Source organism: Cavenderia fasciculata (genome assembly GCF_000203815.1).
Source record: "Cavenderia fasciculata unplaced genomic scaffold Scf_Dfasci-G-o-80e12.f1-5, whole genome shotgun sequence".
Lineage (NCBI taxonomy): Eukaryota > Evosea > Eumycetozoa > Acytosteliales > Cavenderiaceae > Cavenderia > Cavenderia fasciculata.
This window is the reverse complement of record NW_004457735.1, coordinates 1-23,686: the sequence shown is the minus strand read 5'-3', so window position 1 is coordinate 23,686 and position 23,686 is coordinate 1. Positions and strand designations below refer to the sequence as shown.

Sequence of the window (23,686 nt, the reverse complement as noted above, 5' to 3'; positions counted from 1 at the left end):
GATAGATAATGAAAGATCTATCGATTGGTAAAAGAATAATTAAAAATAAAGAAGACCATAGAGAGAAATAAGTTTTACAAATAAATAGATTCTGAGGCGGTACTCCCAACCAAAAATTTTCAAAACCCCCAAAGAAAATAAATATTCATTTTTTGTTTATATTAAAAATTTTAAATTAAACCAATTTGTTAATCATAATAATAATAATAACAATAATGATCAGAAATAATACAAATAGGCATCGAAACACCCAACAGGTGCATACGACGACAATGATAAATAATAATAACAATAGTGGTATTTTTAATACTCGTATAGGCAGTGTTTCATTACCATCATCAACGTTATCATCATCATCATCGTCATCGTCATCATCATCATCATCATCATCATCATCATCATCATCATCATCATCATCATCATCATCATCATCATCATCATCATCATCATCATCATCATCATCAACATCAACGTTGCCGTCATCATCATTATCATTATCATTGCAACTTGAAGATAAAGACCACAATCTTCAGTCACCGTCCACCAATGAAGAGAGAATTCCAGTTACCATTGGCGATCGTTCCACCACGTCTCCTGCTTCCTTGTCATTACCAGTCGACGAACAAAATGTTCCAGCTTTGTCACCATCACAAACAAATCTTACAACCACCTCTTCTATCTCACAGCAACCACCAGAACAACAACCACCAGAACAAGAACTAGAACAAACAATAGAGGAGGAAGAGGAAGAATATTGGTCAAATGACTCTGGGGAGAGATTCCATGTTTTGTATCATATACGTCGTCATGTAGAGCAACACCAAAACGATCAAGATAATAGTGAGGAAGAAGATATAGAAGGGCTAATCTATAGGGAGGAAGAGGGGGAGGAAGAAGAAAATCAAGATGAAGGAGCTTCCGATGACCAAGAGGAGGAAGAAGAAGAAGAAGAGGAGGAGGAGGAGGAGGAAGACGACTATGACGATGAAATGGACTTTGAAGAGGAATACTACTTTCAAGATGACGAAGAGGAAAATGAACAAGACTATGATAATTATGAGGAGATTTTAGAGGAAGAGGAGGAGGAAGAAGAAGAAGAAGAGGAAGAAGAAGAAAGTGAAAGTGAAAGTGAAGAAATAGAAAATAATGTAAATAGTAGTAATAATAATATATTGATTGAAGAGGCAAAGGATGGTCTTGAATGGATATTCAAAAATGTAAATATTTTAAACCATCCAATTAGTATTCGATATGGATCAGTTGGATGGTTCATGTTTAACCGATTACGCAATAATAATATATATCCAGTAGAGTGTGGTAGAAGATTTCTATCACAGTTCCTGTGTTACTATATGATGTTGAGTGAACAATCACCGTATACGTCACAAAAGCATTTTATATCTGTTTATTTGCCCTCCATTTCTCAACTCTGGGTTTGTATCCTATATGACCACCAACTACTTGTACCTATATATTAACTTTTTTAATTTCAAGCATATTTTATCAATGTCCAATGATTTGGGTCTTACAAATCGAGATTTACTATGTATGAAGGTCATTTTAGATATTTTGGAGCATTTCTATCGATTAAATGACTCTCCAACCTTTAATGTATGTACAATCTAAATAGTGTAATAATGTCATTTTTGAAGAATTTGTCAAAACTAAAGGATTTCATACTATATAGATCTATTGTAACAAGTTTATACCTTTGGCATTGGAATTCTATGATGGTCTAGACGATGAAACTTTGGAGGACATTAACAAACAACTCCAAGCACTATTGAGACCATCTCATGACTTTTCAATCATTAGACTATTCAACAAACAACAATATCAGATCTACTTTGACGATCAATTATCTTCACTAAGAAATTTGACCGATATGAATAATTATTCATCCTATTATTTATAAATCGAGGAATGGTACATTGCCAAAAATTGAACCAAGTTTACCAAAAAAAAAATAGTATTTTATTTCTTTTGTTTCTTTACTTGTCTATTACCTGATGTTGCTGCTGTTGTTGTTGTTGATTCACCTTTAAATTTGTTTACATCCTTTTGAGACAATTTAACTGGACCACCACTAGAGTTTCCTTTTCTCTTTTTGTTTTGTGATTGTCTATTTTTGTTGTTGTTGTTGTTGCTGCTGTTGCCACGACCAGATTTAATGATTGGTAACTTGCCAGAAGAAGATTTTCCATTGACAGTCTTTTTGAGAGCATCTGGAACAAGATACTCTGGAATATAGCCAAGATGCTCCTTGAGATCGTGTTTTCTTGTCAATGGGATATCATGCTTTAAAATTTCTAAATCTTTTGGGTTTTCCTTGAAATGGTTCTTGAGTTTCTCGCTATTAATAATTTCTTGCTCGAGTTCAGTCTTTCTTGCTCTGGAAATAGTATTTTTGGTGACACTATTGAGAACATCTTCGACACGATATCTAAATCCTTCGATAGTGGCCATCTTGAATTCAAATGGCTTGACATTGTAACCGTGTTCAGCTCTCTTTCTTTGAATCTTTTTTAAAAGTGGCTCGTTTCTCTTGGTTACAAATGACAATGCCACTCCTTTACTATTACCTCTAGCTGTTCTACCAACACGATGTACATAATTTTTATAGGTTCTAGGGAAATCAAAGTTTATAACTAAATTTAAATGAAAATTTGAAATTATCAAATATGTTAATAATAATAATGATAATATTAATAATTTGTCGAAAAGTTTTTAATATTTACCAATATCAACATTCTTAAAATCTATTCCTCTAGCAACACCATATTCCTTGTCAGCCAATTTCGATGGTTTACGGTCCTTTTCTTCTTCCTCTTCTTCCTTGACTTCCATCTCTTCACCTTTGCTAAAGAAGGAATCTTCATCATTTTCACTTTCCTCGTCGTCTTCTTGCTCTTCTTCGCTTTCTTTTGGTTCTTCTTTAACTTGAATTGATTTTTTAGATGTAGACTTTTCTGGAATCTCTTGAACCTCGTCGTCACTATCTTGATCTTGGTTCTCCTCATCACTATCTTGATCTTCTTCTTCTTCTTCTTCTTCTTCGTCTTCATCATTATCTTCTTCGTCTTCATCATTATCTTCTTCTTCTTCATCTTGAGAAACATCATCTTGGTCATTTTCTTCTTCAGAATCGATTTCATCAAAATCTTTAAGTTCCGACTTTGTTGATTTAAATGATTCATCGGTTGCGATCAAATAATCATAGATACCCTTATTGAATTGTAAAATGATATGATGTCTTGAATTGATTGGTAATTCAGAGTTTAGTACAGCAGCTCTGATGTGGAATTGTTCGAGGAATAATTTGAGTTTGTAGCATTGGAAAGTGTCATTGACAAAAAACAAAATCTTTCCTTGCATCAATTTTAATCTCAACAATGTAAAAATTAATAGATATCTATCAAATGAAACAGTCTTGATTGAATACTCTGTAAGATTTGTCTTTTCACTTTGATCTTCTTCTAATCTTAGAATTGCCTAAATAAAAAAAATAAATTAGACTTTGTTTTGATTATTATTACTAAATTATAATTACAGGAGTATGAAGAATAAGTTTTTTAAGTTCATCAACTTGGGGAGTAAGGGTGGCAGACATGAGAAATCCTTGACAAACTTTTGGAAGAAAAGATTTAATGGTTTGGATGTCTTCTTGGTAGCCATATGACAATACGAGATCGGCTTCATCAATGACCAACATTTCGAGTGACATGTCTAATTTGATGTTTTGATTCTTTAGATGATTGACCAATCTGGTTGGTGTCGAAATGATGATATCTGGTACATCTCTGAGCATTCCTCTTTGTTCATCGACTGATTGTTCGCTACCAAGATGAACAACATTGATAAGATGTGTACAATAGAAACAGATTTGAAGTAAATTTTGTTGTACCTGTTCACAAAGTTCTTTGGTTGGAACGAGGATAACTGCTTTAACACCTGCTCCTTTACTGCTTGGAATTTTGGTCTTTTTTAAATAAATGAGAGGAAGGAGGATTGTTGTTAAAAGGTTTGCGGTTTTTAGTAGTACTATGTTTATAAATAAATACATTTTGTTTTGCCATTAAAATCTTTTGAACGATAGGTATGGTGTAGGCTGCAGTCTTTCCACTACCAGTTCTAGCTTTTGCAAGTATATCTTTTCCTTGAAGTGATAGAGGTATAGATTTTGCTTGAATTAGCGTTGGATGTTCATAACCAATCTTTTTAACTGCTTTAATGATTCTCATATCGAGACACATCGATTCAAAAGTAGTCTCTCCATCGATGAGTGATTCACTAATATTTGAATTATTCGATTTCTCGGTAATTAATGTTTTACTTAGATCCATCTCTCTCTTTCTCGTTATCTCTCTCTCTCTCTCTTTTTTTGTGTGGACGATAAAAGGATGAGGCAAAAAATTGATTCGTTCGTCTTTCAAAAGATGCATAAAAAAATTAAAAAAAAATGAAAATAATAAAAATTTATTATTAAAAGTGGCTGAACTAATAAATACACTTTAAAAGTTTACAAAAAAAAACCTCTTTCATTTTATTAGTATCATTATTAATTAATTCTATTATTATTATTATTTAATAAAAGAAATGGGAATCAAAGATCATTTTTGTTATATTTATATATTTTCAATACTCGATGATTACAATGATCTGGATGATCAGGACAAAACAAAGTTGGCAGTAATAATTCTATTACTTATACTCTCCGTAATGAGTATACCCTCTTCATTAACTGGATATCTAGGTCTATTTTTTTGTATGCTCTCTAGTTTTAATTGTTTTGTTGGCATTTTTGCAATTAGGCAATACCAAAAAAGTTGTGTCATTGTCGTATGTACGCTTATCACAATATGATAGAGAAGATGGCAATCCAAACTTACAAAATTTCTTTTTAAAATTTTGATTAAATTGAGTATTGTTCTGTTGCAGAACTATGCTTCTTTTTTACTTCATACAACTTGTTTCAATTCTTACACAACAATGCTTACGATACAATCAATCATTCAAATTGGATCAAAGTAACCATGTCTTTGAAGATTTTTTTAATATTCTCCTATATTTTGTGGAGTATTTTAACTGTATGACAAAGATAGTAATATTAATTATTATTTAATTATTAATTTAAATTTATTATTAGATGATTAGTATAAAGTATAGTTTACAAATATTTAAAAATAACAAAGCATTGCATAAAGAATCATTTCCCTATATCGAGATTTCTACAGCCTCTCCAATGATATCATCGCCACAGATCATGTCATCGTTACCACTAACAAACATTCCCAAAGTCGACGATATAGTCTCGACGAAATAAAATCATTTCTCTTCTTTTTGGAAATGTTGTATGTCACCACAAGTCTACTACTACTACTATACAAGATGGTTAGGATGATGTTGTTGTTGTTGTTGTTGTTGTTGTTGGAGGTAAATCGAATGATTTTGATTCGACCTGTTGCATTTCACTTCTTAATTTCTTAAAGAAATCCGATGTGTTGTGAGTTTTGATATGTTGGAATGGTTCTTTTACTTGTTGTTGTTGTTGTTGTTGTTGTTGTTGTTGTTGTTGTTCTTTTTGTTGTAGTTGCTGTTGTTGTTGTGCATTTAAATATTGTAAAATCTCATCTTCTTCTTTCTGTAATAATCAAAACTGTTGTGTTAGTATTGATATACAAATATACAAATATATATATATATTGGTGTTATTATGTTAACATGTCAATCATACTTGTTGTTGTAGATTTGATAGTACCCATTTCAAAGGGTTAGAAGTGTTTGAGGTAGGAGTTGAAGAGATAACATTTGATAGATGTTTCTCTGCATGGTTGATTCTTTCATCAATAGTATTTAGATTTTTAGAAATGTCATTACAAAGTGTTTGTAATTGATCTATCAGTGGAAACAATTGTTGAACTTGATTACTTCTTTCTACTAAAAGAGGTATTAATACCTTTTCTGTCTTGTCAGTATCTGTTTTAATCTGAAATCAAATTATATTAATAAACAAATAAACAAATAAACAACAACAACAACAACAACAACAAATGTCAAGCAGTCAATCCAAGTAGCTTCTACATACAGTTTCAACAAAAGCACCAAATTCATCTATTCGAGCAAGCATGTTCTCTATGGTGTTGTCTACTTGGTGGGCTTGTTCATTTGTGCTATTTGAGAATGAATAATAATTTGCATATTGGTTGGCTATTAATTTGATCAAGTGTTGTTGGTCTTCTTCCATTATTGCACTCTACCTCTTTTATATAAATAAAATAATATAAAGATATTGCAAAGGAACCTTTTTGTTGTTTATTTTTCAAAAAATTTTTTAATCATCATCACCTGTCATTCGTTTTGTCATTGAAAACAGATCGTCAATATTATTTGTAGTATAATACATTCATAGACAATCTATATATATATAAAAATGAAGCACGTATCAGCATTAAAGAAGATGTGCCGTTTTTGTCAGCTACTTAGAAGAGGAAAGAATATATTTGTATATTGTTCGTCAAATGTTAGACATAAGCAAAAGCAAGGATGGGTATGTCAATAACTTGAATAAAAAGAGGCAATAAGCAGCAGCAGCAGCAGCAGCAGCAACAGTAGTAAAATAAGCGAATGCATACAGCAGCATCAACAATTACCACTTGGTTGGAAACAAGATCACTAACATCATCATCATCATCATCATCGTCATTTTAATCTAGATTCAAAGCAAATAAACGATCTTACAATGATTTATACTGAACTGATATATAAACCTACATGACCACTATACAACGACAACGACGACAACAAGAATAATAAAAAGAATTTTCTATGGATAACAATCAAAAATGCGCAATTTATTGGATATGATCATTATAATTATGATTTTAAATTGGTTAAAGTAAGGTTACAATCAACTTGGAGAATCATTATAGTCAAATCGGTGGCCATTTGGAGGATAGACTTTTTTTGTTCTACCAGCTCCCAACAAATTGCCATTTGGTGATCACCTCCTGGGTCAGATGTTGTTGTGATTTGTTGACTTTTAATTCCCAACCTACAATGGTCCATTGACTCAACTTTGTCAATATTATTGTAATGAGATTGATAAATGTCAGTCAATAGAGATAGTGGGTCTCTAGTTTGGTTGTCATTGCCGCCACCACCACCACCATTCTCTAATAATGTTTTTGGTATTGATAACAAAGAGTGGCACCAAGATTTAATGCACATTTCTTCTACTTGACTGTCTACTCTAAAATGGTTCTTCCAACGTGTTTCTTGATCTTTTGATTCTCTTTTCTTCTGATTGTCAATAAATTTTGATAGGTTTGTATAAAGATACAATTCTGTTGAACCTGCGCCACTTGTGACCGCTCGTTTTCTACCATCTATTTCTGGTAATGCATTTGCCAATACACTTAAACAATCTTGTACACATTCCATAGCCTCTTGGCACATTTGTTTGGTACCACCTCTTATTAAAATGGTAACCACTGGGTCCACTTTTGTTTGATCACCACCACCACCACCACCACCATATTGGAGAAGTATATTATTGACAGGATCATCCATATTATAAATCACCATAGATAAATCATTTAAATATCCGATAAATCTCTCGTCATTATTAATTTTTTTGATCTTGTTTGGTAGTTTATGGCAAATGGTTGCACCTGATATTTGGGAAATGATTTCTAATTTGTCACCAGATACCCATGTGATTACTTTGATAGAACCATTCTGTTGCTGATGCTGTGACAGCATGTCCAAAAGCTGTTCATCTATTCCCCATTGGCATACAAGCAAATCTACTTGGCATGATATAATCCAATTGTATAGTTCTGTTCTTCTCTGCAAAACAAAACTAGGTGAACCATTACCAATTTCCATCGAAAATGCAACTATTATCAGTCTATAGGTGGTGGGATAGGACGATTGCGACGGCGGTATTGTGGTAGAGGAAGCAAAAGACTTTGCCTTTAATAATATTCCATGGATTAATTTACTATCATTTATCGATGCTCCCTCTACAAATTCTATTATTATTCTTGTTTTTAATGAAACCAATTGTAATGCTTCTAGGCATAAACCAGATAAAAGTTTTCTATGATGATAAACATTCTTTGAATTTAAACTGTCCTCTCCTAATAATGATATTGGTAGTGTATTATTATTATTATTATTATTATTATTATTATTATTATTATTATTATTATTATTATTATTATTATTATTATTATTATTATTATTATTATTATTATTATTATTTTGATTGATTGATAATGGAATAGAATATTGATCAATGAGGTGAAAAGATTGTAAGAGGGCAATGCGATAGCATTCAGCAATGGTTGATGGATGAATATTTTTTTCATTGATTAAGTGAAGTGATGATTGACAAAGTGCTCCAATAATGACAACGATTGATGTCGTTCCATCTCCAAATATTTTGTTGTGATCGCTACAACATCGATAAATTAGTTCAACTAGTGATTGATAATGATAATGATTATTATTATTATTATTATTATTGTTGTTGTTGTTGTTGTTGTTGTTGTTGTTGTTGTTGTTGTTGTTGTTGTTGTTGTTGTTGTTGTTGTTGTTGTTGTTGTTGTTGTTGTTGTTGTTGTTGTTGTTGTTGTTTAAAGTTTTATCTCTATCGTGATCATTTAGTTGTCGTATTTTATCGTCACCAATACCAACAACATCATTATTATTATTGTTTTTATCAAACGATAATGATAACGCTTTCAATATTTGAAAACCATCATTGGTTATTGTGATGTTGCCTTCAGAGTCAACCAATAACTTATCACCCCCTTTTGGTCCTAATGAAGAACCAAGAAAAGAAGATAAACTAATTATGTGTTGCACATTACTTTTTAATGTTTCTAGATAGCTATAATTAGTGTGGGATGATCCTTTTGAAACCATTTATTATTGATCATGAGGCAAAGGTCGATGATCAAAGAACAAGACTCTCTCAAAAGGACAATACGTAAAATCTCTTTTTTGGCTTTTGTTAAAAAAAAAAAACCAGAACCAAAAAAAGAAACAAAAAAATCATAACCAAACCTCTGTACCGTACGGTTGAAGGGGGTTTGAAAGGAGGTTGGCTGATAAACTCCAATCAAAATTTGTTTCAAGATTCACTGCAGCTATTTCTAGCATACCCTCTCTTCAAGATTGAAAGTTTTAAACCCATTAACTCCCAATAACATCTTCATAATCGATCGTTAAAATATATTTAATCATTATATAATTATAATTTCTTTACCTCTACATCAATAGCTATTCAACTACATCAATCACCATCATCGTCTTTTGTATGTACTACAATTCATTTTACTTGTTGTGTTTTTAGCTAAAATTAACATACCTTTATCTGTACTATCATCAATCATCATCATCATCATCATCATACTTGAAGAATAATAGAGCTAGCTAGGTGGAGGGTAGGTACTACTACTAGTACTGTAAAGAAACAAGTGGCTCCAACAACTCGATCATGTCACTTGATCCAACAACAAACATTGTTGTTGATAATAATAATAATAATCTTTCAGAAGGAGCAACGCTTACAAAGAGTTTCAATAATAATAATACAAAGCCAAAGTTTAGTCTCAATCTCAATTTGGTTAGTAGACTTACCTCTGGATTTACTGGCACTTGTCCCGTTTCACCAACATCACCGTCATCTGAAAATTCAATTCCAACCATCGTCACCGGAGATCCAACCACATCGACGACAACAACAACAACAACAACAACAACAACTAGTTCAACCACTTCTTCATCCTCCTCTTCTTCTTCATCCTCCTCATCTTCATCATCCTCCTTTAGAAATCTATTTCTAGGAGGGTGTAGTCCAAGAAAAGTGTCACCTCCAAATTCTACACTCCCAAGCCCAAGACAGTTTTTTGCTGGTATAACAGGCAGCAAGTCTTCAAAACATAATAATGGTCATAGCAATACAACCAATACCGCATCGGGTAGCTACAATGTACTCTCTATACAATCTATCCAACAACTTCCAAGTAGTTTACTTGAAAAGATTGTTAGGTATAGTATGGCAAGTAAGGATTTAGTGTTGCCATCTATTCGTTACATAGAGTTGTTGCTGATTTCAAAAGCATTTCATAAAACACTTGATAATATGAAGGCATTCACACTTGTTGTGGGCGTTAGCCAACAACATACACTTGCAACTATGCGTTGGTACAAGTCGAATTGGAAGAAAGTATCTTCTATTCGCTTGGTTAATTGCAATACATTTAAATTGGGCACATTATCTGCATCGACAATACTATCAGCTCTTCGAGATGAACAAACAGCTTGTCATGATCCTACAATCGAAATGGTAGATCAATTCTACCTGTCTAGGGATCTTTTGAATGTAATAATTAGCAAACTCGGAGTTTCTCATTATTTTCATACCCTATCACTTTCTCAGTGTATTTATGATCAATCAATAGATCAAACAACCATCGATAGGCTATATCACGCCATTCTAGTAAATCAATCATTGTTTCATCTTTCAATAACATGTCACCCTACATCATCATCAACAACAAATCAAATAACCACTCAACCAACTATCACCCATCCTATTGGATTGGTACTCATGGACTCTAATAATAATAATAATAATAATAATAATAATAATAATAATAATAATAATATAAATAATATAAATAACAATATCAATATTAATAATAATCACACTAATAATTGTTGGTTCATTCCACCAATTTATATTTCAAGAATTCTATCAAGTCAACAAAATAATATTACCAGTATCGAATTGTATAACCTTGTACTTGACACAAAGGAAAGTATGGTACATCTTGAAAAAGCAATTTCTCAAAGTACTTCCCTTCAATCATTTATGTTGTATAATACAACTGGACCAAGGGATGGATGCGATCTTTTAAAATATATTATCAATGGAATAGCAAATAACCGATCGGTTACAAAAACGAGTCTAGAAAATTGCTATTTATTTGATAATTTAGAAGTTGTGGATAGCTTTTTGCGCCTATTAAATGTAAACAATACTATTATAGATCTCAATATTTCTCACAATTTACTTGTTAATTTATCCAACCATCACACCAAAAATAATAATAATAATAATAGCCAACCACCCAATCAATGTAACAATAGAAATAATATTTTTAGAGATATTGTCTCTTCAATATCGAAAAACAAACAAACATCAATCAAACATTTAAATCTAACTCATATAGCTCCTCTATTGGCAGATGTTATCTTTTTTCCATACATTTGTTTATTGCCTCCCTCCATTAAATCACTTCAACTATGTAATAATTTTCCATTTCCTTCAAATTTTTCAACTCTACTCGTCAATAATAATAATAATCAAAATAATCAAAATAATCAAAATAATAACAAGAATGATATTACTTTTAATAGTATTCCCAAATCAATATCAAATGTTGGTAATTTTATTACAATTCAAGAATTGTCACTTGGTAATTTAAGATTGGGTGATGAAAAATGCAAGCCACTTTTGATCTCGCTCGAATCAGGACTCAGGAACCAAACTTTGTTTGTTCAAAAGTTGGATCTATCAATCAATCGACTAAGAGATGGATCTGCATTGTTAATAAGCAAATATCTTCAAGACAACAACCAACTAGAAACATTAATTCTTGATTACAACTTTTTAAAGAGTGGAGTCATTAGTATTTGCCAATCCCTCTATAAAAATACAACTTTGACCAAACTATCTCTCTTTGCAACTCACATTCAAGAAAATGAAAGCAAGGCACTCGCAAAATTATTCTCAACCATTAATCATCAAAATCAACAACTATTGTCTATGGAATCGGGTTATAATAATAATAATAATAATCATATTAGTAATAATACTATATCTGGTCAGGGAAGTGCAATAAGACATCTCAATATTGGATACAATAGTAACATTGATGCAGTTTTACGAACCCTTTCATCATCAAGATATCTAAATTTACAAACCCTAAATATATCTCATAGCAGTCATCTTGGTAATTATCTTGTTAAATTATTACAACAACAACAACAATATAGAATTAAAGAAACAAAATCAAATAATCAATCAAATAATCAATCAAATAATAATCAAAATAATCAAAATAATCAAAATAATAATAATTCAATAATTCAAGATCAAGTTCTTTCTCTGACCCCTCCTCCACCACCACCTCCACCACCTCCACCACCTCCACCTCCTCCACCTCCCCCTCCTCCAAGTATAACAGTGATGTCATCATTACAAAATATTGATATCAGTAATTGTACTTTTTCAAAATGGAGACTTCCAGATATTTTGAGTGCCATTGTCAAAAATAGAACACTTGTCAATGTTAATATCTCTTTGGACAATCCTTCAATCCAAAAAATATTAAATTCCAATCCAAAACTTCATTCCAGATTGCTTTCTATGGTTGCTAAAACTTGTAATGGCGATTATAGTAGAGTTAACAGTAGCCGTCAAGTCCAATTGTAATAATAAAGATTGATTGATAAATTCCATATTGTGTTGTTGTTGTTGTTTTCTGCTTATTATAACATATAGGTAGTTGTTGTTGTTTTATTGGGCCTTGGTGTGATCGATCTTTTCGACCTTGACAACTCCGTCAATAAGTTTGTAAATATATACATTGATGGTAGTTCCTTGGACGTCCATCAAAATAAATGATGGAATTACATCCCTATAATAATTTTTATGAAAAAGTTAAAGTGATCAGTAAAGAAGAAGAGGAAGAAAAAGAAATCAGAGATTAAATTAATCATCATTTTGACTTACTGTGAAGTAATACTATAGGCACCAGTAGCAGATCCTGGGTTAATGAAAAGTTTTCCATTTGATTCATAAACTTCAATGTTGTGGGTATGACCAGTGATAAGGACATCGACATCTAATTGTCTTTGGAGAATAGAGAGAGCAGCCTTGTCTCCCCATGGTACCACTTGATGTCCGTGGCATAGGCCAAATTTGAATTGCCCAAGTGTAACTGTTTTAGTGTCTGGGAATGAAGTGTTTTCATCAAAATCTCCTCTTACAATATGTACACCATGTGTCAATGACTTGAAGTAATCAAGGGTATCCTTTGATACTAAATTACCTGTGCATAGAATATGTTGAATCTTTTCTGGTACCTATAGGTGTAAAATGTTTGATGTATAACAAATCATTAGAACAAATAAATGAAGTAATCTGTGTGCAGATTCTAAACATACAAGTAACTTTTTAAACTCTGCAGGAATGCTGTGAGATCTGTGTGGAACGTGTAAATCACCAATTGCTATAATAAACTAAATAAGAATGTAAGTATAAAGGAAGATCTTAAACATCTGAAATACTATACTATACCATCCTATCCTTATTCTATTATATAAATATAATATAAACTCTCTCTCAAAAATGAATTAAAAGAGACCACAAAGAAGATTCTTTGTCTTTTTTTTTTTTTTTTTTTTTTTTTTTGGCACTCAATGAAAAGGAGATTATCACTCATTCGATAGGGAGGCACCTGATGTCCATCTATAGATATTTATAAACACAAAGTACTCATAGACACTGACAGAGATGTATGACTATATCTCATGTTTACATCATAATTAATACGATTCATAATAGAATAATATCACTTTGAACTTTATTCCTTTCCTTTTTTTACATATTATAATCTCCTATTTTCTATATCTTATTGGTTTCAATTTCTTTTTAATTAACAGAAAAGAAAAGAAAGTTAATAATAATAATCAAAATTTTATCTAGTGGGTTGGGATGATATATATATATATATTTACCTTTGTTAATAAATTCTATTCTCTTTACTCTGTCTTGATATGATTCTAAAATTTGAAAGTTTCTTTGGTAGGCATATGTTTGAGCATCATATGATATATAACTTGTATATCCCAAAGCAGAAGCAAAGGCAACGTGATAGTGTGGGTTGGTAAAGTATGGTTTCTTTCCCAAGAGATTGAGCATCATACCCATACCAATACCCATACCAATACCTGCAGCTACTTTAAAGGTTCTATTTAATCTAACGAATGGATATTGATCACTACGTAATAGGTTGTCATCTATTTGTTGTTGTTGTTGTTGTGACATTGTTTCGAGAAGAGAGTTGTAATCACTACTGAACTAAAGAGAGAGAGATAATGTACACACAAAGCAACCAGACGATCACAAACATTTCATTTTTTTTTTTTTTATTTTATTTTTTTTTTTCATTAAAACTACTAACTCTGAAGTTACAAGTTGTAGTTAAAGTTTAAACAACACCAAGAGATATGAATACCTTTTCACCATTGTCATCACCACCTTTTGACAATGAACATGGTGATGATGGTGATGATAAGCAATCATATAGTAACGATGAAAGATCTCAAAGTAAACCAATCTATAGATATTCACCAAAGCCAGCAATGGTTGCAACGACATCTCAGTTTATAGAAAATAGAGTATTGGTAACATTATTACCATCACTTTTTATAGTTTTAATGATTGGTGGAAGGACTACACTATATGTATCTGCTATTGTATCTCTTTTGACTTATCTATTTGATCTTTTCTCTCAAACAGAATTGTATGTATCTATAGAATCTGTAAAATGTAATAATTTTAATTTTAATTTTAATTTTAATTTTAATTTTAATTTAAATTATGATTAGTACTCTAATTTCAATATGGGTAGGAATGATAGCTATAAATTTATCAATTGCAGTCAACAGTTTATCACTTGTAAACCATATCATAATTAATGCACTTCTCCTATTTAATATGGCCATGATACTTGCATTGTGTGGACTGTATGCGACTTTACAATTTAGACCAAAGCTTGGTTCCACCTTTCCCGCAATATTTGAAACAATGGAAAGGATTTTGATATCTTGTACTCCATATCCAACTACTGTTATTTTCCTTTGGTTTATCATATCGACCATCGAAAGTTCAATCAATCAATCAACCCCCTATTATTTATTAATTATATTGATTGTTCAATATTTCCTTTATCAAAATAATAATAATAATAATAGTAATAATATATTATCAACAACAATAATGAAAATAACATTTATAAGTTTTCCAGCAACATTTTATTATTCAATCTATCACCGAGCAGTTGTGACAACAGATTATAATCACCTTTTACATTTGGTACTTTTAATTTCAATTCCAATCTTTATTTGTACAACCTCCTCTTCCTCTTCATCCTCCTCATCCTCCTCTCCATCTTCTTCTTTATTTTTTATTTTAAAAATGATAAATGGAATGTTATTAATTGGATCAATAGAGTATTTGGTTATTTTAAAGTCTCCAACTTTTTCAAAGACTATCAATATTGCCCCACCCTATAATTACATTTTTGTGACCATTGCAGTGTACACGGCTGCCGTTATACTCTATATTATTTTATTTGGTGCAAATAATCAACAACAACAACAACAAATATTTTCTAGTAAATATTTATTAATAGTTGTGGCATTAATCTTTTCAATAACTACAACCTATATGCTCGCCGCACCATTTTATATCTATATATTTTCAATTGTATCTGCATTATCACTATCCATTTATTTATATAGTATAATTTCCAACAAACAACCAACAAGTAGTATTTTCTATAGTTTATTTATTATAACTTCGACCATATGCCTTCAATGGTTTCTATCAAATAGTTTTTCCTATTTGGATTTTACATTTTCATCATTTATCACTCTTCAAAATCTATCACTACTATCAAGTGTGTTTTATATAATTGTCATGACAATTGTTCAATTTATTCCAAACAATAGAGATGATTCATCCAACTCTCCAATTATATTGGGGTCACTTTTATTATCAGAATCAATACTATTGTATTTATTAGAATTACTTTTAAATGGTACATCGGAATATATAACAGTGGAGGGAGGAGGAGGTACCCAATCATGGACAATGTATCCAAATTATTTGGTATTATTTAGTTCAGTAGTCGCCTTGTACATTAACAATCGAGGGTCAACTACTTTATATCTCTTACGATCAAACTTTGCAACTTTTTTAAAAACACTCTCAGACAGTGTCCTTTTATCAAAAGTAATCGCCATTTGCATTATTATCCCCCTTCAACAACCAAATCAACAACTCGAAACTCTACTTTCAAACATTATCATCCCAACAACTATTTTTACATTTATTATCTATTCAAGTTTTTATTTCAACAAGGATTCAAAGTTTATAAAAGAAAAAGATATTGGTAGTAATAATAATAGTAGTAATTATAATAATAATAATAATAATTTATCACAATCAATGGTATGACTTTTTAAAAATAATTAAATTATTTACCAAATTAACCTTTTCATTCTTTTTAGATTTATAGTTTAATTTTTATGGCAATATTGGGGTCATTATTTTATTCATTACCTAGTTTTGATGGTAATATAAATTTTATGAAAAAAACATCAATCTTTTTAGCAAAGTTTTTGTTGTTGTTTTCTTTTTCAACCTTTCCAATTTCCATCAAACATGTTCCCCAAAACAAAACCTTTAGAAATATTATAGTATTTTCAATTTTAATAGCATTGATTTTAATATTTTTTAATACCAACCAACAACAACAACAACAACAACGATCGAATAATGAAAAATGGAGTTATTGGTTTTTGGTATTTGGTATATTAGAGATAATGGTATTATTGGCCAATAGAGGATTAAAGAGTAAAATGGCAAAGGCAACATCATTGAAATGGATATTCTCAATCACAACAGGATCGTTTATTGGGTTGTTTGTGGTATTCAACTTTTTCTTTATCCAATCCTGGATAATATCCACCTTGATATGCCTATTATTTTCCTCTTATACCCTTCTCTACACCTATTTCAATTGGCCATCTCTTACTTCTCATAAATATATCACAACAATCTATGCTTTTTTTTCAAGTATGTTTGTGATGATTTATCTTTTGATTGGTCAGCTCCAAAACAGAGACATTGGATCGAGTAGAGTCGGCGTTTTTAGGTTAATTGAAATTAATAGATTATCGATAATTGGATTGTCGATTGCTTTGAATTTGGTTATCGTCATCCTTGTCTACTATAAATCAATTCAATTAAAAAAATCTCAACATCTTAAACAACAACAACAACACTCGTCAACCCCTTCTTCTACTTTACAACCACAGTTACCTTCTCCATCCTTGTTAACAACCTTTAGTAAAATGATGGTTGTATCAAATATTGCTTGTATTTATTCATTTATTGCATGTATCATGGTCAACCTATTTTGGTTGGATGGAAATGAATCAAGTGTAATTGTTTTGGCACCTTTACTCCTATTTGTTCAATCCCCTATCGGTGAACAAAAGGAAAATACAACAGCAGCAGCAACAACAACAACAACAAAAGATTTGGAGAAAAAAGGATTTTTATCTTTTTGTTACCTCCTTCATCAATTATCAATTCTCCATCTTCATCTTCATCTCATAGACAAAGTAGAGGTGGCAAAGGAAATAGTATTATTTTTAAAAAGAAAAGCAAGATTGGGATGATCCTCTCAAGATACAGAGGAATCGTATTTTTAGTCACCACTCTATTGTGCCTAATGGCATTGGCAGATCTCACAGTCAACAAGAAATCGATAGACAATGACACACAAGAATGGTACAAGTTTTTTGGATCGGACCAACAAACACCCACCACATTGTCTCCCTCTAAATCTTTTTGGAAGCTTTGGTGGGGTGCAAAGAATTGGATACTATTCTTGTTTGGAACCATTCCTTCCATTTATTATACCAACAAGTTTATGATTAGCCTTGGTGAAAGACAACAACAATTTTTGTGGCTCATATTCTCTCCTCTATCTATATTGGCATTGCTTTTTTCAAATATTTTTTCCATTAAACTATTGTCATTCATCTCTCTTGTTGGTGCCATCTCTCAATACATCTTGACAAACAAAATTCAATCTGAAATCAATCAATTTAATTCTCTACCATAAAAAAAAAAAAAATAAATAAAATAAATTAAGACCCCCCCCCACACACAAAATATTATAACATTAATATTTTGATTGGGTGTGGTTAATTAATCACCACCTCCGATAATATTTTTTTTTTTTCTTCCCTTTTAAAAATTCATAATTGTTCCTTGTTTGTTTTATTATTTCAAATATTTGTTTTTTTTTTTCAAAGATCTCTCTCTCTTTTTGTCAATCACTATGGGAATATATAGTAACTTTAAAACATCATCACCACCAAGATTCAGGTTATTAGTAGTTGTATTATTTCTAGTGACTATAGTGTTGTTTAGTTTTGCTTATTTCAATGGTCACCTAGCATTGTATGATCAAACATCAGCATTTGATCGACATAGTAAATTAGATATAGCAAACCAAAGAGATTGGGAAGATATAGCAAACCAAAGAGATGTTACAATCTTTTTGTGGGACATTACAACAAAAGAAATAGATTGGTCTGGTTTGTTGGCTTCGGATGCAAATTTAGATAATCAAAAACAACATTTATATAAACAACAATTAAAACAACAACAACAACAACAACAAACAAGTAGATCTTTAAAATCAATTGCAATCAAAAACAATAGAGATGAAGATCAAGATGACCAACCCGATGATGATGAATTTGAAGATGAAAACGAAAAAGTTTGTGACGTATCTTGTAGTTTTACCAACAATCATATAGATCTACCACTATCAGACTATATCGTATTTGATCCATCATTTATTCATCGTGATGATTGGAGAAGATCACCTTTAAACCTTCCAGAAAAGTTACCATTTCAAAAATTTGTCTTGTTGGACTACTTTAGTAAGAGTCAATTTCCAATCCTCGCCGATCCAAGGTATACCTCTCTCATGGATCTACATTTCAACTATAGTGCCGATAGTACCCAACAACTTTCATTGGCATGTCCACCAGATCCATCGTTTACCACAAAAAATACCACCTCTTTACTATTAAATAATCATGATTCAAAACCTTGGCAATCAAGAAAGGGATTGGTTTTTATTTCTTCAAATTGTAAAGTTGGTTTTGCAAAATCAAGAATCGTATGTAAACAAAAAAAAAAAAAAGTAATTTAAAGAATTATTTTAATCAATTTTTTATTTTTTTTTAGAATTATATAAAATCAATGAAAACAATTGTTGATATTGATACTTTTGGAAAATGTTTTGAAGGAAAATCTACTACTATTCAAAACATGTCAACCAAGCCAACAAACATTAATGAAATAATCAAAAGCAATATGAAAGAGTTTGAAAATTACAAGTTTGCTTTGACATTTGAAAATGAAAATACAACAGACTATGTATCTGAAAAGGTATACTCTGCTCTCTACTCTGGTGCCATTCCTGTCTATATGGGCTCAAAGAATATTGGCAACTGGGTACCAACTGGTTCAATCATCAAGGTATCTGACTATAGCTCTCCAACTGATCTTGCCAATTATCTCAAAAAGGTTATCGACGATCCAAATGAATATAAAAAATATTTTGAATGGAAAAAATCAGATTTGGAACAAAAGGTAAGTCAAAAAAAAAATATATTATTTATTTATTATATTTATTTATTTTTTCTTAGGTAATTGATAAATTAAGAATGTGTGTAAATGGTTTTCATAGTAAATGTAAAATGTGTAAAATGGCAAACGATGTGTTATCAATCAAACAATTGGAGTTAAAAAAGGGCCTAATGACAACACATAGTTCCTATCAACCATTCCATTTACAAATGCAAGGAAAAGGAGACCACATTAAAGTTGATTCATCCAATTGTCCAACGTGTTTGGATTTGTCTGAAAAATACACTCTAATGGCTTGGGTAAAACCAACAAGTTTTGGTGATCAACGTGTCATTGACAAGAATACTGGAGGTACTGTCGATGGATACAATTTTGACATTCAAAAGGCAACAGACTCGAGCAGAGGAATTGCACGTCTATGCGCTGGTGGAACTTGTTTCTCATCTCACATGTCATTCTCGCCCGACGTTTGGACCCACATTGCTGTCACCTACTCTGTAAATAACGAACACGTCCACGACAACAAGGTAAACTTTTTTATCAATGGAAAAAAAGATATTCCTCAAGATTTCTTTAATCCAACTGCAAAAAATAAGCATCCAGTTTTAATTGGTGCTTCAAATGGTATAGCCATTGGGTAAGTTAAAAAATTATAAAAATGATAAGGGGATCAATAATAATAATTATTATAATTTATTTAGTGATAGTGGTACATATAATGGAAACATTGATAATATTGCAATCTATAATAGATCATTAAACAATCAAGAGATAATCAATGCCATGTGGAACAAACCATTTGGTGACGAAAAGGATATTTTATTGTATTTTGATTTTGATGTCAACCCTCTTCACCACGAGACAAAGGGTACAGTAAAAGATAGATCAATCTATGGAAATAATGGAATCTTGGTTGCTGGTAAATCTTTCCATACCTCTGAAAGATTACTTTCCTATGGTCGAGAGTATTCTTTTAATAAATGTTTATAAGCATTACATTGGATTCAAATTAACAAAATATAATCCATAGATAAATAATATCGAAAATTAATTTAAATTCAACACCTTTAATTATTGTCATCTGGAAAGAATAAAAGAATATCACAAGTGCTCTGCTCTTATTAGAAACAAATTAAAATTATTGAGATTGTCCTTGATATTAATTTTGTTAAATTTTGGATAAAATTGGATCAAAATCCTATAGTTTAACTCTGATGATCTAAAACTTTTATTATTCCATAGATTTTATCATGGTGTGGTATCAAAAGAATTAAAAAAAACAACCTTTATCAGAAATTTATTGGAGCCTCAGAGGGTACTGGTTTTTTTTGTGCAATTATTGATTTTTGTGAATTTTTTTGTTTAGCTTTCTTGACTTGAAACCTTTACAATATCATAGGAAATGATCTGAATTTTGTGCAGACATCAAACTTGCTAAAAAAATATCATTTTTTTATTAAAAAAGTAGTGATTTGGTTGTTTGGTTTTAGACTTTCAAATTTTTATAGTTTAGCTCAATTAACTTATAACTTTGATATTCATCATTGAACATTGTTTTGGTAAGTAAATGTATTATTTTAATTTTATAAAAAAAACCTTTTCAATATTTTATGTGTCCTCTTGGTTTTTTTTAATTTTAAAAGAATATTTTCAAGTAATATAATTTCCCTCACTTGACTTGAAACTTTATATTCTATTTTTAAAATTAGTATTCAATGAAGTTGAAAGTATTCCACAAAATAACCTTTTTCTCAAATTTTAATATTTTTGTGATTGTTTTTCCAAAACTATAAATTTAACTCAATTGATATGAAAGTTTGATATTATCTATATATTATGATTTCAAACATTATGGCATCATTTAATAAAAAGATTAAACAAACGTAGAAAGAGTGGTCATCATTTAGGACTTTGAGCGACGCTTCGAAAAACTATATTATTTTCGATTATTTTTATTTTTTTCGAGCAAAATACCCTTTTTGGGAGTTTTCACCTACTTCCACCTATTTTATTTTATTCTTTATATTTTTTTTCGAGCAAAATTTGCCACATGAGGAAAGAGATGATGTTTTTTTTTTTTTTTTTCCACAATTAATATTTTTAGTTAAAAATATATTTATCTGGAATAAATATTATTTATAATATAAATGAATGAATAGTCTTATTTATTGAGAATCCCAAAAAATGGAGATAAATTTCATTGAAGAGATTTTTCGGAATGTTCAACAATGAAAATTTTTAAAGAAAATTTGCAGAAAAAAAGGTTCTTGGACCTTTCTTGGCGGGTTTTGTAATATATTTGAGTAATGCGTCGCTGATCTTGTTACGATTCAACAGGATCTCATCCCCTTCTTTCAAAGTACTCTCCTTTCTATTCTTGTTGTAGTTTCTTGCTTGTTCGACTTGTGATGACAGAATGTTGTCTCTCGCAACCTTTTGGAAGTAATCTATCATCTGTTTGATGTCCATATCTTTGATCGCATGAATGTTGAATATGTTGGAAGGTGTTGTTGGTTCAAATCCATAATTGATTTCGAATGGTGAAAGTTTGGTTGACGATTGTTTAAATGAATTGAGAGCAAATTCTACAGCTGTCAGATGCTCATCCCAATTCTCCTTGTGTGTCTCTTGAAACTTTTCCATTATCTTTCTAATAGTCTTGTTGTAGATTTCCGTCTGACCGTCACCTTGAGGTCTATTCGGTGTTGACATCTTTAATTTTGTTCCAATAGCTGTCATTAATTCACTCCAAAGGTCACTCGTGAATCTCTGATCTCTATCCGACACGATTGACGATGGCAGTCCGTGTAGTCTAAAGACATTGTTAAATAATAACTTTGCAGTACCTACTGCATCAATCTCTTTAGTGCAAGCCATTAAGTGAACCATCTTGCTTAGTCTATCCACAACAACCAATAAATTGTCCATTCCATTCTTGGACGTCGGCAAGGACATAAAGTCCATCGATATGTCCATCCAATTTCTTTGAGGTATCTCTAGAGACGTCAGAAAACCCTTCGCTTTGCATTTGTTTGAACGTTGACAAATATCACAAGAACCAATGAACTTGACGATCGACGAATGTAATCCAATCCAGAAATAATTTGATCGTATCTTCATATACGATTTGGTGATACCCAAATGACCACCAATATAACCAGCATGACTTTCATCCAGTATTTTTGCAATGTGTTTCTTGTCTACCAAGATTAGACGCTTAGACAGGTCTGGTTCAACAATGAACAATAGACCTTCCTCTTCAATGATTTTGTTATTCTTGTTTCTTTGAATCTCCACAATTTCACTTGAGTCCTTGTATGACTCTACAATTTCCTTGATCCATTCGTCGGACCAAACTATTTTATATCTTCTATCTCTTGACAGTGCATCTGCCACTGTATTGGTCTCTCCAGGGATATATTCAAACTTGATATCAAATTCTCCCAGTATTTCTAACCAATTCCTTTCTCTTGCCGATAGTTGATGTTTGCTGTCCCAATATGTCAAATTGTTGTAATCTGTGTAAATCGTTACCTTTCGCCCGAGAAAGTGATGTCTGTACTTTTGTAATACATGAATTGCCGCGAGCAACTCTCGGTCAGTCGTTGAGTAGTTCCTTTCTGCCGGTGTCATCTTTCTACTTTCAAAGATGACCGGGTGGTACTCTCCATCTTCATCCAATTGAGAAACTACTGATCCCACTCCATAGTTCGAGGCATCGGTATGGATCACAAAGTCTTTGTTTCCATCCAATATCTTCATGACTGGTTTACTGGTCAGGATTTCTTTACACTTTAGTACTGCTTGTTTCCATCCATTATCTTGCAGTTCACCCGCCTTGGTCTTCTCCTTGATGGCAATTGCTTCTCGCATTGGTTCCACAAGCTCTGTGAACCCTTGAATGAATCTTTGATAAAACGATATCATTCCCAAAAATCGGCGTAATTGTTTTACGTTCTCTGGCATTGGCAAATCGACGATCGGTTTCGTCTTTTCTTCGTTTGTTGTTATGCCTTCTCCATTTATCTTGTAGCCTACAAATGCCACTTCATCTTTGAACAAATCGCATTTGCTCCCATTTAAATAAACCAAATGTTCCTCCATTTTCTTTAAAACGATTTCCAAATGTCTCTTGTGGTC

At 31.3% G+C, this 23,686-nt stretch overlaps 8 protein-coding genes across 8 annotated transcripts; 3 read left to right on the top strand and 5 right to left on the bottom strand.

The window, feature by feature from the left end:
- Positions 1-272: 272 nt before the first annotated feature.
- Positions 273-1,915, top strand: DFA_04822 (60S ribosomal protein L17; the record flags this gene model as incomplete). The annotated part of the gene is made up of 3 exons (XM_004360486.1): positions 273-1,217; positions 1,495-1,611; positions 1,688-1,915. The coding sequence occupies 3 exons, from the start codon at positions 273-275 to the stop codon at positions 1,913-1,915; spliced, it is 1,290 nt and encodes a 429-aa protein (XP_004360543.1).
- A 59-nt stretch (positions 1,916-1,974) lies between these two features.
- Positions 1,975-4,343, bottom strand: ddx56 (putative RNA helicase; the record flags this gene model as incomplete). Its single annotated transcript, XM_004360485.1, has 4 exons — positions 1,975-2,648; positions 2,739-3,492; positions 3,551-3,979; positions 4,062-4,343. The coding sequence occupies 4 exons, from the start codon at positions 4,341-4,343 to the stop codon at positions 1,975-1,977; spliced, it is 2,139 nt and encodes a 712-aa protein (XP_004360542.1).
- A 1,049-nt stretch (positions 4,344-5,392) lies between these two features.
- Positions 5,393-6,244, bottom strand: DFA_04820 (uncharacterized protein; the record flags this gene model as incomplete). The annotated part of the gene is made up of 3 exons (XM_004360484.1): positions 5,393-5,641; positions 5,735-5,986; positions 6,086-6,244. The coding sequence occupies 3 exons, from the start codon at positions 6,242-6,244 to the stop codon at positions 5,393-5,395; spliced, it is 660 nt and encodes a 219-aa protein (XP_004360541.1).
- A 629-nt stretch (positions 6,245-6,873) lies between these two features.
- On the bottom strand, positions 6,874-8,931 carry DFA_04819 (uncharacterized protein; the record flags this gene model as incomplete). Its single annotated transcript, XM_004360483.1, has 2 exons — positions 6,874-7,721; positions 8,004-8,931. 2 exons carry the CDS (start codon positions 8,929-8,931, stop codon positions 6,874-6,876), a joined length of 1,776 nt encoding a protein of 591 aa, XP_004360540.1.
- A 574-nt stretch (positions 8,932-9,505) lies between these two features.
- Positions 9,506-12,511, top strand: DFA_04818 (uncharacterized protein; the record flags this gene model as incomplete). Its single annotated transcript, XM_004360482.1, has 1 exon — positions 9,506-12,511. One exon carries the CDS (start codon positions 9,506-9,508, stop codon positions 12,509-12,511), a length of 3,006 nt encoding a protein of 1,001 aa, XP_004360539.1.
- Positions 12,512-12,595: 84 nt separating this feature from the next.
- On the bottom strand, positions 12,596-14,128 carry vps29 (metallophosphoesterase domain-containing protein; the record flags this gene model as incomplete). The annotated part of the gene is made up of 4 exons (XM_004360481.1): positions 12,596-12,716; positions 12,812-13,164; positions 13,246-13,310; positions 13,819-14,128. 4 exons carry the CDS (start codon positions 14,126-14,128, stop codon positions 12,596-12,598), a joined length of 849 nt encoding a protein of 282 aa, XP_004360538.1.
- A 182-nt stretch (positions 14,129-14,310) lies between these two features.
- DFA_04816 (uncharacterized protein) lies at positions 14,311-21,094 on the top strand (the record flags this gene model as incomplete). The annotated part of the gene is made up of 11 exons (XM_004360480.1): positions 14,311-14,606; positions 14,692-15,605; positions 15,891-16,318; positions 16,378-16,695; positions 16,981-17,517; positions 17,540-17,576; positions 18,196-19,073; positions 19,142-19,549; positions 19,606-20,183; positions 20,248-20,465; positions 21,012-21,094. 11 exons carry the CDS (start codon positions 14,311-14,313, stop codon positions 21,092-21,094), a joined length of 4,695 nt encoding a protein of 1,564 aa, XP_004360537.1.
- A 690-nt stretch (positions 21,095-21,784) lies between these two features.
- Positions 21,785-23,179, bottom strand: DFA_04815 (Putative transposase; the record flags this gene model as incomplete). The annotated part of the gene is made up of 1 exon (XM_004360479.1): positions 21,785-23,179. One exon carries the CDS (start codon positions 23,177-23,179, stop codon positions 21,785-21,787), a length of 1,395 nt encoding a protein of 464 aa, XP_004360536.1.
- Positions 23,180-23,686: the final 507 nt, after the last annotated feature.